The 17500-nt window shown below is 38.0% G+C and overlaps 1 protein-coding gene across 7 annotated transcripts in view; it reads right to left on the bottom strand.

Annotated features, from left to right (window-relative positions):
- acaca (acetyl-CoA carboxylase alpha) overlaps window positions 1–17500 on the bottom strand; it is a 64347-nt gene that overhangs the window by 10962 nt on the left and 35885 nt on the right. For 2 of the 7 annotated variants that reach the window (XM_062048077.1, XM_062048078.1), the window contains exons 19-43: window positions 17491–17500; window positions 17231–17419; window positions 16393–16493; window positions 16144–16232; window positions 15840–15964; window positions 15538–15651; window positions 14775–14888; window positions 14613–14702; window positions 14389–14507; window positions 12134–12157; window positions 11665–11736; window positions 10810–10953; window positions 10521–10731; window positions 10390–10446; window positions 10088–10132; window positions 8560–8601; window positions 7383–7598; window positions 7128–7283; window positions 6827–7051; window positions 6119–6274; window positions 5691–5837; window positions 5308–5577; window positions 3694–3791; window positions 3408–3528; window positions 3213–3323 (exon numbers count right to left, since the gene is read on the bottom strand). The exon at window positions 17491–17500 is cut by the window's right edge and continues 137 nt beyond it. In XM_062048077.1, coding sequence (XP_061904061.1) covers window positions 3213–3323; window positions 3408–3528; window positions 3694–3791; window positions 5308–5577; window positions 5691–5837; window positions 6119–6274; window positions 6827–7051; window positions 7128–7283; window positions 7383–7598; window positions 8560–8601; window positions 10088–10132; window positions 10390–10446; window positions 10521–10731; window positions 10810–10953; window positions 11665–11736; window positions 12134–12157; window positions 14389–14507; window positions 14613–14702; window positions 14775–14888; window positions 15538–15651; window positions 15840–15964; window positions 16144–16232; window positions 16393–16493; window positions 17231–17419; window positions 17491–17500 — 3046 coding nt within the window. The remainder of the gene's footprint in view (window positions 1–3212; window positions 3324–3407; window positions 3529–3693; window positions 3792–5307; window positions 5578–5690; window positions 5838–6118; window positions 6275–6826; window positions 7052–7127; window positions 7284–7382; window positions 7599–8559; window positions 8602–10087; window positions 10133–10389; window positions 10447–10520; window positions 10732–10809; window positions 10954–11664; window positions 11737–12133; window positions 12158–14388; window positions 14508–14612; window positions 14703–14774; window positions 14889–15537; window positions 15652–15839; window positions 15965–16143; window positions 16233–16392; window positions 16494–17230; window positions 17420–17490) is intronic. The other 5 variants (XM_062048079.1, XM_062048081.1, XM_062048083.1 and 2 more) reach the window with 5 other exon arrangements.

Raw genomic sequence — 17500 nt, forward strand, 5'->3', positions numbered from 1 at the left:
CAGCAACTTACGATTCAATTCTTGGGATAACAATTTGATTCAGAATCAATTCTTATTTCAACATGATTCTTGATTAAAATAGATTCTTGCAATACAGGGCTGCAACGATTAATCGGTTAAATCGCTTAATTCGAATAGAAAAAAGCTTTGAGTTATATTCCTGTTGCTTCAATTAATTTTTTAATGAGTATAACTAATAAAAATGGAAACATTCAGAGTGCATGGAGTGCCCGGCACTTTAAATACCCTGACATACTTTCCGCATAGCTGCTGTAAAAGAGCGCACATGAGAGCGGTGGTGTGGGGGTGCTGTGATCTGTGTGCGCACATGTTACAAGTGCAATTTCAATGATGATATGTATTTATTAGGAAAAAAAGAGTGAAGGTCACGGCAAGCAGAAATTTTATTATTATTTTAACTATTTTTCTTAAAATTGAGGCTATAAAGTGTGTTTTGCCCGATTAAGAAAAAACTCAGCGATGGATTACTCGATTACTAAAATTATAGATAGCTGCTGCCCAATCGCAATATATTACTTGGTATGAAATTCATAATAACAGTTTTTCAGGTTACAAAAACTCATTTTGACTGCTGACATATAACGTATGCGCACAGCAAGTAATTGCAGATATGACCAGAAAAAAAGTTGCATCTTTTTAAAAATGTATTTTTGAAGAAAAAAATGTTGGTTCTTAAACTAAAAAATTTAATCATAATAAATAAAAATATATATATTTTTATGGTTTATGGTTTGAGTATATTTCGAACATGCATACAATAACAACATGATACATCACAATTTTCAGAAAAGTTTCTCTTTTCAAAATGTTTGAAAAGGAGTAGGAAGAAGCAGAGCTTATTCAATCCTACCCCTTTCGATTACATCCATCCATTTTCTACCGCTTGTCCCTTTTTGGGGTCGCGGGGAGTGCTGGAGCCTATCTCAGCTGCTTTCGGGAGGAAGCACCCTAGCAATTGCTAACACATTTGTTCACTTCCTGTTTTCAATGTATTCACAATATACTCCATAAATAATAACTTTGTAAAATAAATAAATACATAATACTTAGTGAAGTAAGTTGTATTTCATATGGTGAGATAAATGAGATTATCAATAAATTCAGAATGTTTATCATGGTTATTCTTCTTTGTACTTGTACTGAGTTTGAACAGTTTCTTAAATTGGAGCATTTGAGTACACTGATTTCTTTACTTAATCCATTCCATTATTTAATTCCACATACTGAAATACTAAAGGTTTTAAGTGCTGTACGTGCATACAAATTTTTTAAATTACATTTTTCTCTAAGGTTATATTTCCCATCTTGAAAATTAAGAATTGATTTATACTTGGAATTAATAAGAATCGCGATTCGGATGTGAATACATTTTTTGAGCACCCTTACTGGCTGGACTGAATGTCAATAATGTTATAATCAGGTTGCAGATAAACTAGCTCACACGCATCAATGTGATCTAATGTCGTACAAAAATGTAGGCAACATAGTCATTTTTGGTCTGTATCGGTACAAATAGAGGCTTCTTCGTCCCTGTTTGAACACTCTCTCACATCCAACACACTCCACAAACATAGTGGATACACCACAGAAAATGGTCACTCAAAAAAGCAATCATTTTCCATAAAAACATTTACATTTTTTAGTTGCATGCTTAAGGAGTTAGCAGCATCCTATTTGCATTTATTGTTTGAAGAAAAAAATACACCTAATTTTAATAAATTCCTACATTATTATTATTGTTATATTTTTTTTTTTGCATAAAAGTAAGTGTGGTACTGTCTTAAATGTATTTTTGTTGTCATGTACAGTAGTATATAATACATACGGAATAGAATACATTAAGAATCTGAGAAACGAAACTACTTTTACCTGCTAAAGTGTGCCCTACCAACCTGATGCCATAAACTCTTAACCCCAGCATATATTTAAGCAGGCTGGAACAGGTGGCAGGGTCCTGACATGGCTCAGTAAAAATCAGAGGGGCTCACACCCTCGCCTCAGCTTTCACCTTTTCAGCCATCATTTACTTTCTTTATTACCATTAATGGTTATGTATCTGGCTACAAATCTAGGGCGCTCTCCTAAAGCTGTCAGGAAAGCCTGCAGCCCCAAGAAACATTGCAGTCACCTTGACACACACAAAGCCTCTGAGCCTCCGGCCATCGCAGCTTCATTAAGATTCCACTGCGCAGAGGCGGGGAGCGGGGAAGGAGTGAGGTGGCCGGGAGAGAGAAAAGAGAGGCCAAGTCGATGGAACAGCTTATTGGGGTATTTGTGCTAGTAGTTACTATCCAGAGCCCATGAAAATATGGGAGCTTTCTAGAGGCTAATTAAATGATGATCTTTGGGTGGCAGCCTCCTGCTCTCAATTAAGTTTCAGTTAATAGCCAGTAAGACACATGAAGAATGGAGGGGAGGCACTCAGCTGAAAACCTTAAAAAAAAAAAACTTTTACAGTTTAAACCTGAATATTACCTCAGTGCTGTGGACACTTTGATATGTGTCCTTTTACAAACAGCTAAACAGTGGGGCAATCTATAAACAACAGAGGCTTCTGCAAATAGATGTGCCATCAATGTGCCATTTGCATGATTTCTCATGTTGCCGCCTGTCAATTAATTTGAAATGAAGACATCTTATTACACTGTCAAGGAATGAGAATCGGGGGGGAAAAGATATGGAGAAGTAGCGAAGCGTGCTGGCACAAGCGCACACACACACACACACACACTAATCAACAATATGCAAAAAACCTGCCTCAGCAAAAAAAAAACATTGTAATGGAAAGAAAATAGTATGGATGTCCTGCATAGCAGCCTCCAGCGAAGCAAATATAACTTCATGGTTTGTTTTCAATTATTTAACACTGACAACAGGGGTCTGGGATTGGTAGGGTATCCTTGTGGAACAGAAAGGGACTAAAATCTTGCACTGTACAATACTGTACTAGTCTCTCAATTTCTTGACACAGAAGCTATTGTGGTAACCATGACAATGACATTTTGTAAGCAATAAAAAGATAATGCATTCCTCTGCTGTGATTTCACATTGGTAGAATATAAAATTGTACTGCGAATTGTTAAATAAAACGCTAAGATATTACAACCTGGGTTGAAAGAAAATATGATGCATCATTGTGTTATAAAAAAAATCATATTGAAACATTGATTTTGGCTAAACTGTTGTTGTACCTTGTTGAGTGCTCCTGCTCCAGTAAGAATAATATGTGAGTTGTCCACTTGAATGGTTCTCTGTCCAAGTCTCACCAGATAGGCTCCGATCCCGATTGCCCGACACGTTACCTTTCGAACACAACAATCAATGTTAAGGCTTATTGGCGCTACAGCTGAAAACTATTTGTATTTTGTACACATATGTGCTCCTACCAGGTTCATGGTGATGATCTCATCATAAGCCAGGGAGGATTCTCCAGCAATCATGCCAGACCCTTTTAGATTCTCCACCCCCAGCCCCTCGTCCTTCCCAATGATGTCGGTTATCTTGTACCTGCGTGACAGCACATAGCTCACGTACATCCAAAGGTTACAAGCCAATAGCCTCATCCTGTACTCTTGCCTTTGTTTTTCAAACATTATGCAGACTTGAGTGACCCAAAAATAGCTTCCATAATCCTTTCCTCATACCGTACAAACATGCAATCTAGAGACGTACCTGGATTCTCCCTTGTCTTCCACATGTTCACAGTGCACAGAGTTCAGGGCTGATACCTTCTTATAATCCTGAGGTGTAAGGTAGAGATACTTGAATCCCTGCAGGCAATAATAGCAGTGACAGCTCAATTATGGTATGACATTAATACCAGGCTTGTGCAATGTTCAGAATTTGAAATTTTAACTCAATTATTTTGAAGAATTGGAATTACAATTTAATTGGCCTCACCCTACAGGATGTTGAATTGGGTTACAGCAAGTGGAATTTAATTCATTGAAATTCAGAGAAAATCATAATGGTTTTGGTTTAATCCCTAAAAATACTATTATAACACAAATTCCCCCGTTTGGACTTAAAAGATTCTTTATATTCAATTTGTCCATACATGCAAGACATACGGAAGAATGGAGTTCAAATGTATTCCTGTATTTGGATAAAGTAAAATAGTCTGGGAAATTTAGCATTTTTCCACAGTATATCAAATTCCATGATATGTTTTTTATTTCTGAGGCATTATTTAGTAATGCTAGATAATAACTATCTGTACTCTATTATATTATATATCACAGTCTATTTAAAGTACTTAATGTTTTAACACTGTATGCTGGCATGTATAGGGACTACAGATGGAAATTAGCATTTTGTTAGAATCTGGTGTGTTTACATTTCAATGCAAAATGTAGAGAAATGTTCATCAACATGCAATATCCCTCCCAAATAAAACTGAATTCAATTGAAAATATGCTGCTGCGTATAATCAAAAATGAAAACAACATTTGCTCTAAATAAAATATAATGTGTAAATGGGGTTCATGGTAAAATATTTATATGAAATATGTGGAAAAGTCATGAATTGCATATACTGTAAAGCCTAATTCTGGAATACACCATAATATTAAACTACAACTTTCAAATAAATTCTATTTCAATTTAAATGTGGCGGCTAACAGCAGATATTTTTATTTATTCATGAATTAATTTTTGTTGATGCACACATATTAAAAGTAAATTTTCAATGTTGATTTGCATTAGAATGAAGGTTATGGCAAGCATAAAATAGTTGTTTATTAAAAAAATGTCACTTAAATTGAGGCTACAAAGGGTGTTTTATCCGATCACTCTATTTATCAAACAATTTAATTGATAGATAAGTGGATTACTAAAATATTTGATGAGCCGGTAAGTCGTCAGCGGTGTGGCAAGCATCAGGGGATATTTCCATTATTTGTGTCGACACTCTAGCATTTATGTTAGAACAATGCAAAAGCCTGCAGCTAGGTGGCAGCAGTGCTCAATCTAATCATAAGGCTCCCTGTTCTACCCAGTAAAAGTAGTAAGTACACAGAAACGAATGTGTACAGAGCTAACAGAGGCAAAGAGATGTAGAAATTTGTGACAGGACTGAAAAGGAAAAAAAAGTCGTCTTCTGCGGCATTTACAAAAATGTAACTCACACAGTGCGTTGAACAGACAAATAAATACATATTATCAATGTCTCAATAGTAATTCAATTCAGGGGGTCATGAAAACTTCTGTGCCCCATGGGGGTCATGACAGTAAATAATTGAGAAGTACTGCACTAGTGTAATGCGTTGTGCGATTTAGTTTGCTGACCTTGTAGGGATCCTCTGGATCTTGCCAGGCCACGTGAAACATGTGTCGGATTTCCTCAGCCAGGCCAATGCGTGCGCCGCTGTTGGCTGCGATGTAAATCCGTGGGATGCTGCTCTCCCGGGCCATCTCTGAGGCTCGCAGGAACAGCACATCCTCCTGCGGCCCGAATGAGCCGATTTTGTGCGTGATGTCATTACTGATGACGATGATCTCACGTCCGGCTGGATATTCTGGTGTATGTAGAGTCATTCGCCATGCCACCATGCCAATCTGGGATAAAAAAGAAGATATGCTAGATGACAACTAATTGCCTTCTAAATGGGATTTATTTATTTATTCATGTCTATGTTTTATCATTTATAAATTACACATTCACAACAAACCTCGTTGCCACCTGGCAGTCGGTTCATTTGCACCAGCTGACTTTGAGCGTCAAGGACCAACTCGGTGAAAGTCAGCAGCTCAGAGGGAAGAGGGCATTTGGGTACATACATATGGGTTTGGCTTGAGTGCCACAGCTTTTTCAAAGCCTAAATAAAGGGATGTAAAAGTCAATTATGTAAACTGAATCCATTTGCATTAGGTTTATTTTAGTACAAACTAATGCAGTCAAACAATTCAAATGTTTAATCAAAATAATCACAAGGTTAATTTTGAGCGTTAATTTTGACAGCTCTTTGCAATGCTGATCCAGAATCACCTAATTTAGGGACACGTTGCAAGACAGGATTTTTATTTTATTTTATTACTACAAACCAGCATAGTATTTAAACATTGTTGGTTGAACAAGAGATGTCTTGTCATACCATACCTGTCTGAACATTTCTGGAAAGTCATAGACATAGGTGGTGCCCAGAGATTGTGCCTGAAAGCGTTTTGACTGCAGCAGGTCCTTAGTGACATAGGGTGTGTTGATGAGCATGCCATGCAAAGGACCCTGCTTGTCTCCATAGGCTTGGAACATAATCTACAGGAAAAAAAGGATTCATCGTTACAAACACGCCGACTGACAATCTTGACATTCAGGTGATTGATTTGATGTTGAGAATGATTATTAATTGCCAATAAGCCCATCCTATACCCAAAGCAATTGTGTATGGGATGGAAATATATGTTTTGCACACATTTAAATGGGTTCACGCTAAAAAATTTAAGACCAGTTGAAAAATTGCAAGAATTTACATTTTGCACTGTTAGATCTTAAGAAGATTGTATTTTCCGTTTAATGGATGGCGGTGGTGGTAAAAAGGTGGGGCAATTGCGGCATGTATAAGGTCAAACTTACCTGATCAGCTGAGAGGAGAAGCACATATTACTTGAAAGAAATGTCAACCAGGCAAAGTGCAAGGCAACATACTGGATCCCATTTTAATTCATATTAAAACCAAAAATCTATGGCTGTGAAAAAAAGGTTCAAACAACTGCAGTTTAAAAGATGAGGCATCCAGGATGATGTAGAAGCACTTTGCCTGTGACTCTTTGGCAGGCGGATGAGATGGAAAATGTATGAGTGCCCCACCTGACGGTCTTTGGGCCCCACCTGTCCCGTTCGGGAGTCAGTGACCTCCTTGTAGAGGCTGATGTCCAGGTAGTAGCCGGATTCATTCGTGAGGAACAGACGAATGGGGATTTGCTTTCCCGTCGGAGTCAAGCGGATGTTGATTTTCAGTTCGGCCTGTAGGACCCGCAGCTTCCACAGACGGCTGCCGTAACGCATCACCATGGAACGCACAGACTCTTCAATCTGGTTTTGAAGGCAGATTACTTATATGAAGATGTTAAAGCCGTAGTGTAACTGAGAATAGTTTAACATTCAGTACCTTTGAAGGGTCCATGATGACCGTAGGTACAAAATTGAGGAAGATGTGGTTGCAGTCAGTTCTCACAGTTGTGTTGTTGAAAGCCACCTCGAGCTCATCCATAGCCTCCAAAAGCAAACGCTCAGCTTCGTTGTGAAGGTATTCAAAGGAGGCCTCCTGGTGAGACAAAAAACACAAAACAGTGAAGAGTAGTCATGATTCATTAGTGGAATAAACTGGGGGAGCCGATCTAGCATTGGGAGGAAGTATACTCACCTTTGTAACTAGATCAGAATGACGGATAATGGCTCTCACAAAGAATCGGTAGTCTGTAACTTCTGCTCCTACTTCCACGCGGGCTGCACCCAGATAAAGATGCATCTTGTGGTTGGCACATGGAATGGCGGTCAGGGCAAAATTGCGCATGCGATTAAGCTCCAGCTGAAAAGCTAAAGCCGGCTCCAAGTGGCGGTAGATCCTGTCTTCCTGAAACTGTTGAAAAAAAAAAATGACAACACAACAGTAAGGCGACACAACTCTGTTAGGAAAATAATATTTCGCTTTTTTTTTTTTACTACAAAGGAAGTAAAAGTATGAGGCAATACTGCTAATAACCAAGATTGTATTAAATTGGCAGTTTCAAGAAAACTGATTTCCAATAGAAGTGGAAAGATGCCTGAAAGCTACACACTGTATTAAGTAAATGAAATCGTGGGCAATCTCAATCTCGGAGAGACGCTAATGGGTGTAATTTCTCTTAAATGGGAGACATAATTAAAGAGTTCATTACTTTAATGAGTTTTGCTGGTGTCATTGTAGTCAAACTATCAGGAGTCAGAGAGAGAGGGAGCCATCAATGTCTGCAATGCAGTAAAATACAACGGATACGAGGGCGTAAAAAGTTGTGCTCCAAACCAATTTAAAAAATGGCCATCGTAATGTGGAGAATTGGGTGTTCATATAGTGTAGATCATCATAACAAAAGGAAGATTCCTGGTTTTTGTGATGTCAATAGCACCTAACTGCTACGTGAACAACTATTACTGATTATTTGAGACAATATAACTGCCGCTATTGTTGTATGCATGCATGTTAGCTGCCATCATTTGCATTAATGTTCACTTTTGAATGCATATGAGCTCCAGACTTTGAGTTTAGTATTTGAAATAAAGATTTACAAACAAAAACAGCAAAATCAGTTATTTAACAATATGTTAAGAATGGCTTTATATTTCCACAGATTTAGTCACATTTATGGTCTTTCTAGTTACAACAGGCCCCTAATCGGCACCTATAATGCCGATAAGACTCTCGGTGAAAATTAGTTTGACACCCCTGTTCTAAGAAGTGCCCTTAAGCAAAACACTACTACATTCATTGAAAGAAATACAATGGATATTTTCAGTTGACACAGGCATTCTAAAACCTATTTCAGCCCTTTAGAAAAACCCACCTTGTCTCTGGCACGGAATGTGAAGAATTTGGGGAATTCTCTCTGTGTAGAAAATAAAAGAAGCAGAGAAAGAGCAAGAAATGAACATCTTCATAATATTATCAAATTTGCATTAATGATAAATGTTATTACAACAAGCTAAAAACATTATTTGTAGCCCTTAAAGCATAACGTGTTTTTTCTAAAGCAAGGGGGTCCAAAGTGCGGCCCGGCGGCCATTTTCGGCATGCCACTGTTCTTTATTATTTATTATTATATACAAAAAAAGTATATCTGTCTGTGATTAATTAGGAGTTAACTATGGACAAAATGTAATTAATATACAGTATATTGTAATCATTTAACAGTCCTACGAGATACAGTATAGTATTAGTTGGTACACTTGTTACTTTTTCATCAATAACAAAATGTAAGATAAGGATTTTTACAAAAAATACATTATCATATTCAATGTACATTGAATTGGTTTTAGCCTATTTAATGTACAAAATGCATTAAAGTGGTCCTCTGCATTCTAAGTTTCAGTGTGCGGCCCTGAGTAAAAAAAGTTTGAACATCCCTGTTCTAAAGGGAAGATCTACATAGACACAGCCTTTGCGGAAATGGACCTACTACCTTTGCTGATAAATAAAACATGACCCTATTTTTGAAACTGTTGATTCTCCAAATAATGCATGCCCGCCTATTTGGAAAACATCTGATGAAGTGTCCCTCTTGCCAAAACAATGCCAGCCCGATTGGGGGATGCTCTTTTCACCTCACTCACATGATTGCGACAGGAAGGCAATTGTACACAAACCGCAAGCTCCACGGCTGTAATTGGAAACTGATTACACATGCTGGCCACAATATAGTAAATTGAGGGAATAATTCTTTTGGAGTGGAGTACTAAAAAGTCTGTTCACCTCATAATGACAGTGACACCACAGAGCATGATTAGTTCTCATTAGAGTCCCGCTGATACAAAAAAATCAAAGCCTTTTGTCAAAATCGTATCAGGAGCAACGCACAGGTCGTTTCTTAAAATTGCAGAGTTAAATACCACCCTTTAGACTGTCATCACAATGTTAGTTTGTACGTAACTGAGCCAACACTTTTTAATGTGTTGCAGAAGTGAATGGCGGTAGGTATGGATATACTGATCATTGGACACCTTATCAGGTACACACAAAATCTAATGTGATTCAATTCAAGAGGTGTATCAAAAGTTGTGATTCGCATTGTCATTAATTTAACAATATGCCTATTAATGTAGGTTTTAGTACTGTAGAACAGTAATGCATCATACCGAGATACTTTAAACTAGCAATATAAGGGAACCAAAATGATTACAATAATGTCCAATAATGCAGTTCAGTTCTACGCCACTGTAAACTTTGATTGACTATATTATATGCAAGTCACATGGCAGGTAAGTTTATATTCCACACTACTGTATATAATATTTTTACTATATACAAGGCAACTTATTTCTGTATTATCTCTAATCATAAGGTCTGCAGCTATTCTCCCACTGGTCTCTACTTACGTGAAACCTTTGGTCCACCTCACAGTTGATTTGCTTCCTGAAATCCTGCCATCATAAATGCAGCGAAAGCAATGCATGCAAAAGGAGATACAGGAGAGACAAAGCTGAATTTCAAATCCAATATTACCACAAAAACAACAGCAATGCAGTCGGCATGAATTGTCATTAGTGCTATGTTAGTGATTTATAACAGGCATGTGTTTTTGGTCAAACAGTTAAGTTTGATTCACACATAATTAAATTGGTGACATGCATGGCAGCTGATAATGAAAGACGTTACCAGTTCACGGTGATATTGTTACCTTCTGAGCCACAAGGAAAGTCAAACGACGGATTCCATGTTCAAACAGAAGGGTTTTCTGGGATTGAAAAAAAAGGTAATATCTGAGTCCATCACTGTGAAATAAACATGGTTCCTGAAGGACGTTCCAACCTTTGACTGGGTGAACTCCCGAAACACGGTTGCTAGGCCATCATCGTCCATGTCACTGTCTGTCTTTATAGCTACATTCAGTATATGGATGGGTTCATCTTGGACGCTCTTGTTGTCCTCTTCACCATAGAGGATGGGGTTACCTCCCTCTGGAAATGTTGGACTTTGAGGGGGAGAGTCGGTGAAGCAACTCAACACATCTGTTATGTTCCTGCACAGACAATACTTGTTATTTACATAACATATCTGTGTTAAAAAAGCAAAAAAACAGAAGCAATATCCCACTGACTTGGTGAACTCCTGGAAGGAGCGAAAGGAGACCATGGCGCCCATCCTCTGACAGGGTGGTGTAAAGGATGTGTCTAGCAAAACATCATTCACGCTGGCCATATGCACCATGCCGTAGTGGTTCAGGTTTGAGGAGAATGACATCCTGTGGTGAGAGCGGTAGGAATGTTAATCTGCGGCATAACAGGGAACATGTAGATGTTTCCCATCCACCATTTAAAGAATCTGAATTTAAAACCCCATCTTTTTTGATGCTGTGGATAGGAACCATCCTAGTCCCATGAAACGGAGTGACGTTCAAATGACAAAATAAAGCAGGAAGTAAGAAAATATTTGCCATTACATCAGCACAATAGAGCAGCTGTGCAGTGTGTAAGGGATGTTTGACATTGTGTTAGTTGAATTGGATCAGAAACTCAGGAAACGGTCTATGTAGTCCCAGTGAAGTGATCGCTGATTACCATTACGTTAAAAATTGAAAAAGTGTGAGTGATGACAAAAATATGTACTGATATGATCCAGGCTCTCAAGTACTGTGTAGAATTTGAGTCAAATAATTCTACGAATAAGTGGGGTTTATTTTTATAACACAGCAAACAAACAAATATTTTTTTTCAAAAATTTAAGAAACAATGTCAAATATTCTCAGATATTGAGAGATTCGCCATATGCTGACTGAGGCCAGCTCCAATATAGTCGTGTCACTTCGCTGGGACTATTTCCCCCCCAACAAATAAAATTAACCCCCAATAAGACCTTATAAGTGTACACATGTTGTTGATTATTAGCTCCTTATTGTAATGTTATCCCAAAATTTACACCCATCGAAAATATTTAAAGAGGTTTTGTGTCAAACCTGTCCAGAGATTCCAAATCTGAGGTATTATAGGTTTTTATAATGTCCAGGACTGAAGGAGCAGACATTCTCCTGGCAGGACAGTCACATGTTTTATTTCAGGAGATTTGAACTGATTCTATGATCATTTGCTCACATTGCATATTTTGTTACTCATAATCTGCATACTACTGAAGCACATACACTCACTACAGTTACCACACTTTCACAAAGACACATACACACACACATTAAAATAGCATACCATAGCATATGCAGAGGGCAATGATGTCGGTAAAATTGATAAACGTTGCACTTATCAAATAGTTCTCAAGTTGCACCACCAGTTTAATTTTAACTTGAGAAAATGAAAAAACACCAAACTGCTAGATTGCCAGAAATATTACTCTTAATGCCAGTTAACACATTGACCATGCAGCTAGGCTACAGTCACTATTAGTCTAGGCAATAAGAAGAATGTGTACAATACCTGTTTAGAGTGGGGATGTTCCCTCTGGAATCAAACAACATTGATTATTATGGGGTTAGTGGCAGGCATCAGGGGAGGAAGACAGTCAAGGTGGAGCAATGTGTTTGTCCATCTCAACAATGCTTTACTTGACGCTGGTCAATAACTAAATGAATGCACTGGATGTCAAAAGGTTGAGAACACATTTCACTCCTTGACTGCTGTCTGCACAACATGCACCTTGAAATCTTTAAGCCTTCTTTTGTTAAGCTGGTCTCTCAACAAAAAGGGAGACACTCACTTCACACCACTTTGCTATTATTGGTAACGGTGAAAACACGAAGGTTATTTAAAAACATGCTATATAAACATGCAATATATGCCCTCTACAAACAGCATTAGGTACATCCGCACAATCTAATGAGACCCAATATTGGATCTACATTGTAAATGGTTTTACAACACGTTTTGTAACAAAATTAAGATAATAATGCTTAATAATGCTTAGATTATTCATAGGCTCCAGCAACCCCTGCGACCCCGTAAGGGACAAGCGGTAGAAAATGGATGGATGGATGGATGGATGGACTTTACCGGTAATTAATAAAAAGTTTGCAAAACTGCTCCAATAGAGCGCACATGAGAGCGGTACACCTACGGTGATGTAAATCGTGCAGTGGGTGATGCGGCCTTTGAGTGGTGGGTACAGTGGAGTGTTGAAAGAGACAGCTCAAAGAAGAGTCAGTAAGAGAGCAAAGGGCCCAAAGAAGACGAGAGAAGCAGTCAAAAATTGTGCGATCATTTAAACTGAAAAAGACGTGGTGAAATGTTTTGCATTGTCAAACGGAGCTGGGATTTCACAATAGCACTACATCAATGATGCAGCACGTGTACAAGAGAGCATGCTGCATATTTAAGGGACAGCAAACAAGCAGAAAGAAGGTCAAATTCTATTTTGGGTGCTAACGTCTTTTTAAATGTTTGATTGACGTACAAACATGCATGTTAGGACATGTTAGCACTGAATGCTAACAAGTTGTTGTCCAAAAATCAAACACCACGCCTCCAATTCATGCCTTTTCAAATGTGTACATGTTAAATTGTTAAGTACATTGTCACTCATTTATCATATGTTTAACAGAGTACTTTTGTTTAGTTTGGTTCTTTATTTATTATATAATTTTACTTTTGTTTTAAAGTAAGTAATATATAGTCATGCTTCCATCGCCAATGTGCAATTTCAATGTTATGTGCCTTTATAAGAAGAAAGAACCAGAGTCATTTGAAAAATCCTTGTTAATTTCAACTATTTTCCTTAGAAAATGCATTTAGGCTGTAACGTGTGTTTTATTCAATTACCCAATTAATCGAACAATTGAATTAATCAATTACTACAAGGAATCGATAGCTGCAGCCTAATCTGATTGACAAGGTCAGTTAGGTCTTCGTAAAACTTGTTTGGGTTGCAGTTCTGTTGACAAAGACACTGCATCACACTAACAATTTGACTGCATGATTTAGACATATACAACCTTTATCTTGGATTTTATCAGAATATACAACTTTTATCTTGGATATTATCAGAATATACAGCTTTTCCTAATTTTGTGGCTGGTAGGTATAAATGATACATTATACAGCAAACCAAACAACTAGTTGTGCACAGTGACAGCAAGCAAACATATACACTCATACACATACATGCATACACTCGTTCACCAAATGGTGAACACAAATGCAATACAATTACAATACAAGCATGTTCAAATGCTGAACATGCTCAAGACAATTTCAAATTGTGTTGGGTTACTATGGCAACAGTGCCCCCTGAGAAGATAAGCTGACATGAGGTACTGCAGGTGGGAATGCTCACACATTTTAGACCACCCTATTTGCCAGACTTTGCAAAATACTTTTTTTGAACATTCTGAGCATTTCTGCATTGAACAATAATACACAGCTGCGATGCTAGTATAAGCAACCACATCACCACAGAGGATGCACAAAACAACAACATAAAGAGCAAAATTGTGAAATATAATGTCTTTGGAAAAGGGATATGTAAAAAAAAAAAAAAAAGAACACTTCTAATTTTTATTTATGTTCACATGAAGCCAAAATATGGTGCTGCCTACTTACCAGCCTCACTTCCAAGATTGTAAAGTTAATAAGCATCTATATTATAAATATTGATTTGTGTCTGCAGGGTTGATGCCAAGTGGAGCGGGAGGCAAAGTGAAGCAAAGAATTGCTGGATTTTTGAACATGAGTGATACCTGTTTGGGTGTGAGGTGGGGAGCATGAACTGGAACTCTACGATACATGTGTTGTCCTTCAACTGGCGATGCTGCACGCTGTTGAGCTCATAAGCGATGTATGCTCGGCGCACATAAACCTGTGGTTATTTGAGACAAAGGCAAATACAATTCTAAGTAGATTTGTGAGTGTCCCGCATTAAAAATAAATTACAGTAAGGTACTTAGAAAAATAATGATCGCACCTCAAGAGCGGCCATCCGAACAACTTGATTACTATGGTAGAAGAAGTTGGGCAGAACATCAAAGATGGATGTTTCGGAAAGGATAAGTTTCTAAAAAATAAAACGACTGTTAATGCTTGCTTTACTGAAATAAATCTGGAGGTAGTAACTGTGTTTGCCTACCTGCAGGTTCTCAATGCAGAATTGGTGCCCATACATATCAATGGCAGAGAGGAATATGGACTCAACCTGGTTGTGGCGTAGCTCATAAGAGGGGAGGTGAGATGCTATCAACACCTGCAAAGGAGTAGTAGTCAATAGATGAAGCATGAGACAAAACCATTGCAGCTGCCTACAACAGCCTTATGTTGTATTTTTCAATAATTGTTTTATTACTGAAATATCCTCATAATAATAATATTGGAATATACCTCCAAAGACATGCACCTGGGGATAGGTTGATTGGCAACACTAAAATTTGGCCCTAGTGTGTGAATGTGAGTGTGAATGTTGTCTGTCTATCTGTGTTGGCCCTGCGATGAGGTGGCGACTTGTCCAGGGTGTACCCCGCCTTCCGCCCAATTGTAGCTGAGATAGGCTCCAGCGCCCCCCGCGACCCCGAAGGGAATAAGCGGTAGAAAATGGATGGATGGATATATTTACTATACATGGCACTTTTAGAGACACTCAAAGCACGTTACAGTAAGAAACTGTTATTCATTCACTCCACATATACACATTAAACGTACAGAACATTTCAATGTTCATGTAATAATCAATATATGTATATACTTAAAGCTGTTGTCTTGAAGAATATAAGGTCCTGTGCTTTCTAAGTGTTTAAAATTAATTATACATGATCATTTTGCACATAGTTGCAAACTATTCTTTAATGTTTTCCCATACTTAGTATATTTCAGTGCTTCATTAGGGGTGAAGAACAGACCTGCCGCGCACGCAGTGCCACCTTCGCATTGGTTGTCTTGCTGAGCTGGGTGAATTCAGTCAACATGGCCATCAGTTCCTCTGTTAGTGTCGGATCACGGCCACACAACTGGTCCTTGAATATAATACAACTGCATAAATCCATGCAAAGAAACGTGCAACAATACCACATATCTATATGCAGAAACAGTGATTATTTGTACCGGTATTTACTATGTTTAATGTAAATATTTTTTTCCCTAAATCTTTATAAGGTTTTTCTTTCGTGGATTAAAAGTGAGTAATAAATATATGAGCACTTACAATCAGCATTGTAACCAGTAAGTTCTTTTTGGTGACTTGGGCATGGGAGAAGATGTAGTTGAGGACATTCGACATGTCACCTTTGTTTTCTTCACGCAGCGCAAACACACATTTGTCATAGTGCCCTAACAAACAAGCAAACGTCAAACACTTGGTAAATACTAGCGCAGAACTAGAAAACTGCAGGCACACAGGTACAAAAGCGCTCATTGTACAAGAGCTCCATCCAATGGAGAGAATTAGTAATTGCTTTGCATCTGAATACAATACTGTACATGTGTTTTGCTGTAATAAGTTTCCTTACCATTCTGAAACTGGATCTCTACTTTCAGGTATTGTCTGAGTAGGTCGATGACCACTGCCTTCATGTAACCACGGATACCACTGCGGTACCTGTCAGGGAAGTGTAAGAAATCAGCTGTTTGGTCTTACAAAAAGAGGTACGCAGACAGTGAGTCTGTGAATGAAATGTAGTCCATTAAAGTGAAAAATAGCTGACCGACAAGCAGCGTAACATTTCCAGACAAGTTGAGGCAGAGTCTATGTCACTCACTTTTGCACAAGCTGAACAATGCTTTGTGTGTTCATGAAGAAGACTTCTCGCTCTGATTTCTTGTTAAGTGTTGCAGCGTGGCTGTCCAAGATGTTTGCAATCTGGAAAGCGGGGGAATAAACAATATTCGCATCTAATTTATTCTGTAGTTTATTTACCCCCCATTTACATCATACTTGTAGTATGTGTAAGCATCGGTGGAGATTGTGAGCCTAAAAAGGTACTATACTCGTAAACTGCACAAGTACAAATGAACACTATACCTGAAAAAACAAACAACTACCAATAAAAACATTCTAACCTACGGTAAGTGTCATTAAAGAGGAAGTGTGGAAAATAGTTTTTACAATAGTCTATAGCATATAAAAGATGGGCCTGCAACAGAACAAAAAAAAGAGCAATGATTGAAAAACTGAATGTTCCTTTTTAGTGAGATAATTATTTATAGGATGTAGTATGCCAAGTGTTTACACATGATAACAGTCTTTGGACACATTTTTTTTATTTTGTTCAAACGAAAAATTACATGAAGCCAATAAACTCACTTGTTGAGAAGCATATTGGTGAGTAAAAGTATTCTTGTGACTGTGTAAATGTTTAACAAGGCCTGAATTAGTGCACCATCTGCTGGTTACTGTGATGTACTGAAATCCAGTCTGCCTCTATTGCTTCAAGATGCAGTGATACAACCTATTATGATACAACTTATTTTGTCAACGAATATAAAATCCATCCACATGAAAATGTGTATTATTATTTTATTTGTCACACCCATTCTTAAAACAGGAATGTGGTGGTGTGTGTGCGTGTGTGTGTGTGTGTGCATTTTTATACATACCTGCTGGCTTGGGAACTGGCAGAGCACTGAGGTAATATTACTGGCATATTGAGCCATCTCCTTCTTGATGGCCTTCTCCACAGCAGGTGGGATACGGCCTGACACGCTGGTCATGATGTCTTGGAGCTCAAGCAGTGGCAGCGACGGATCACGCATGGTTTTCATTAGCCTCTCTACCCATTCTTTCAGCTGGAAAGAAAAAAAATTGCAGTTCCAAGGCAAAGCTGTAATTGATGTGCTGTATGAGTAGAAGTTCTCACCTTGGTACTA

This window comes from Entelurus aequoreus, linkage group LG05 (assembly GCF_033978785.1).
Source record: "Entelurus aequoreus isolate RoL-2023_Sb linkage group LG05, RoL_Eaeq_v1.1, whole genome shotgun sequence".
NCBI classification, from domain to species: Eukaryota; Metazoa; Chordata; class Actinopteri; order Syngnathiformes; family Syngnathidae; genus Entelurus; species Entelurus aequoreus.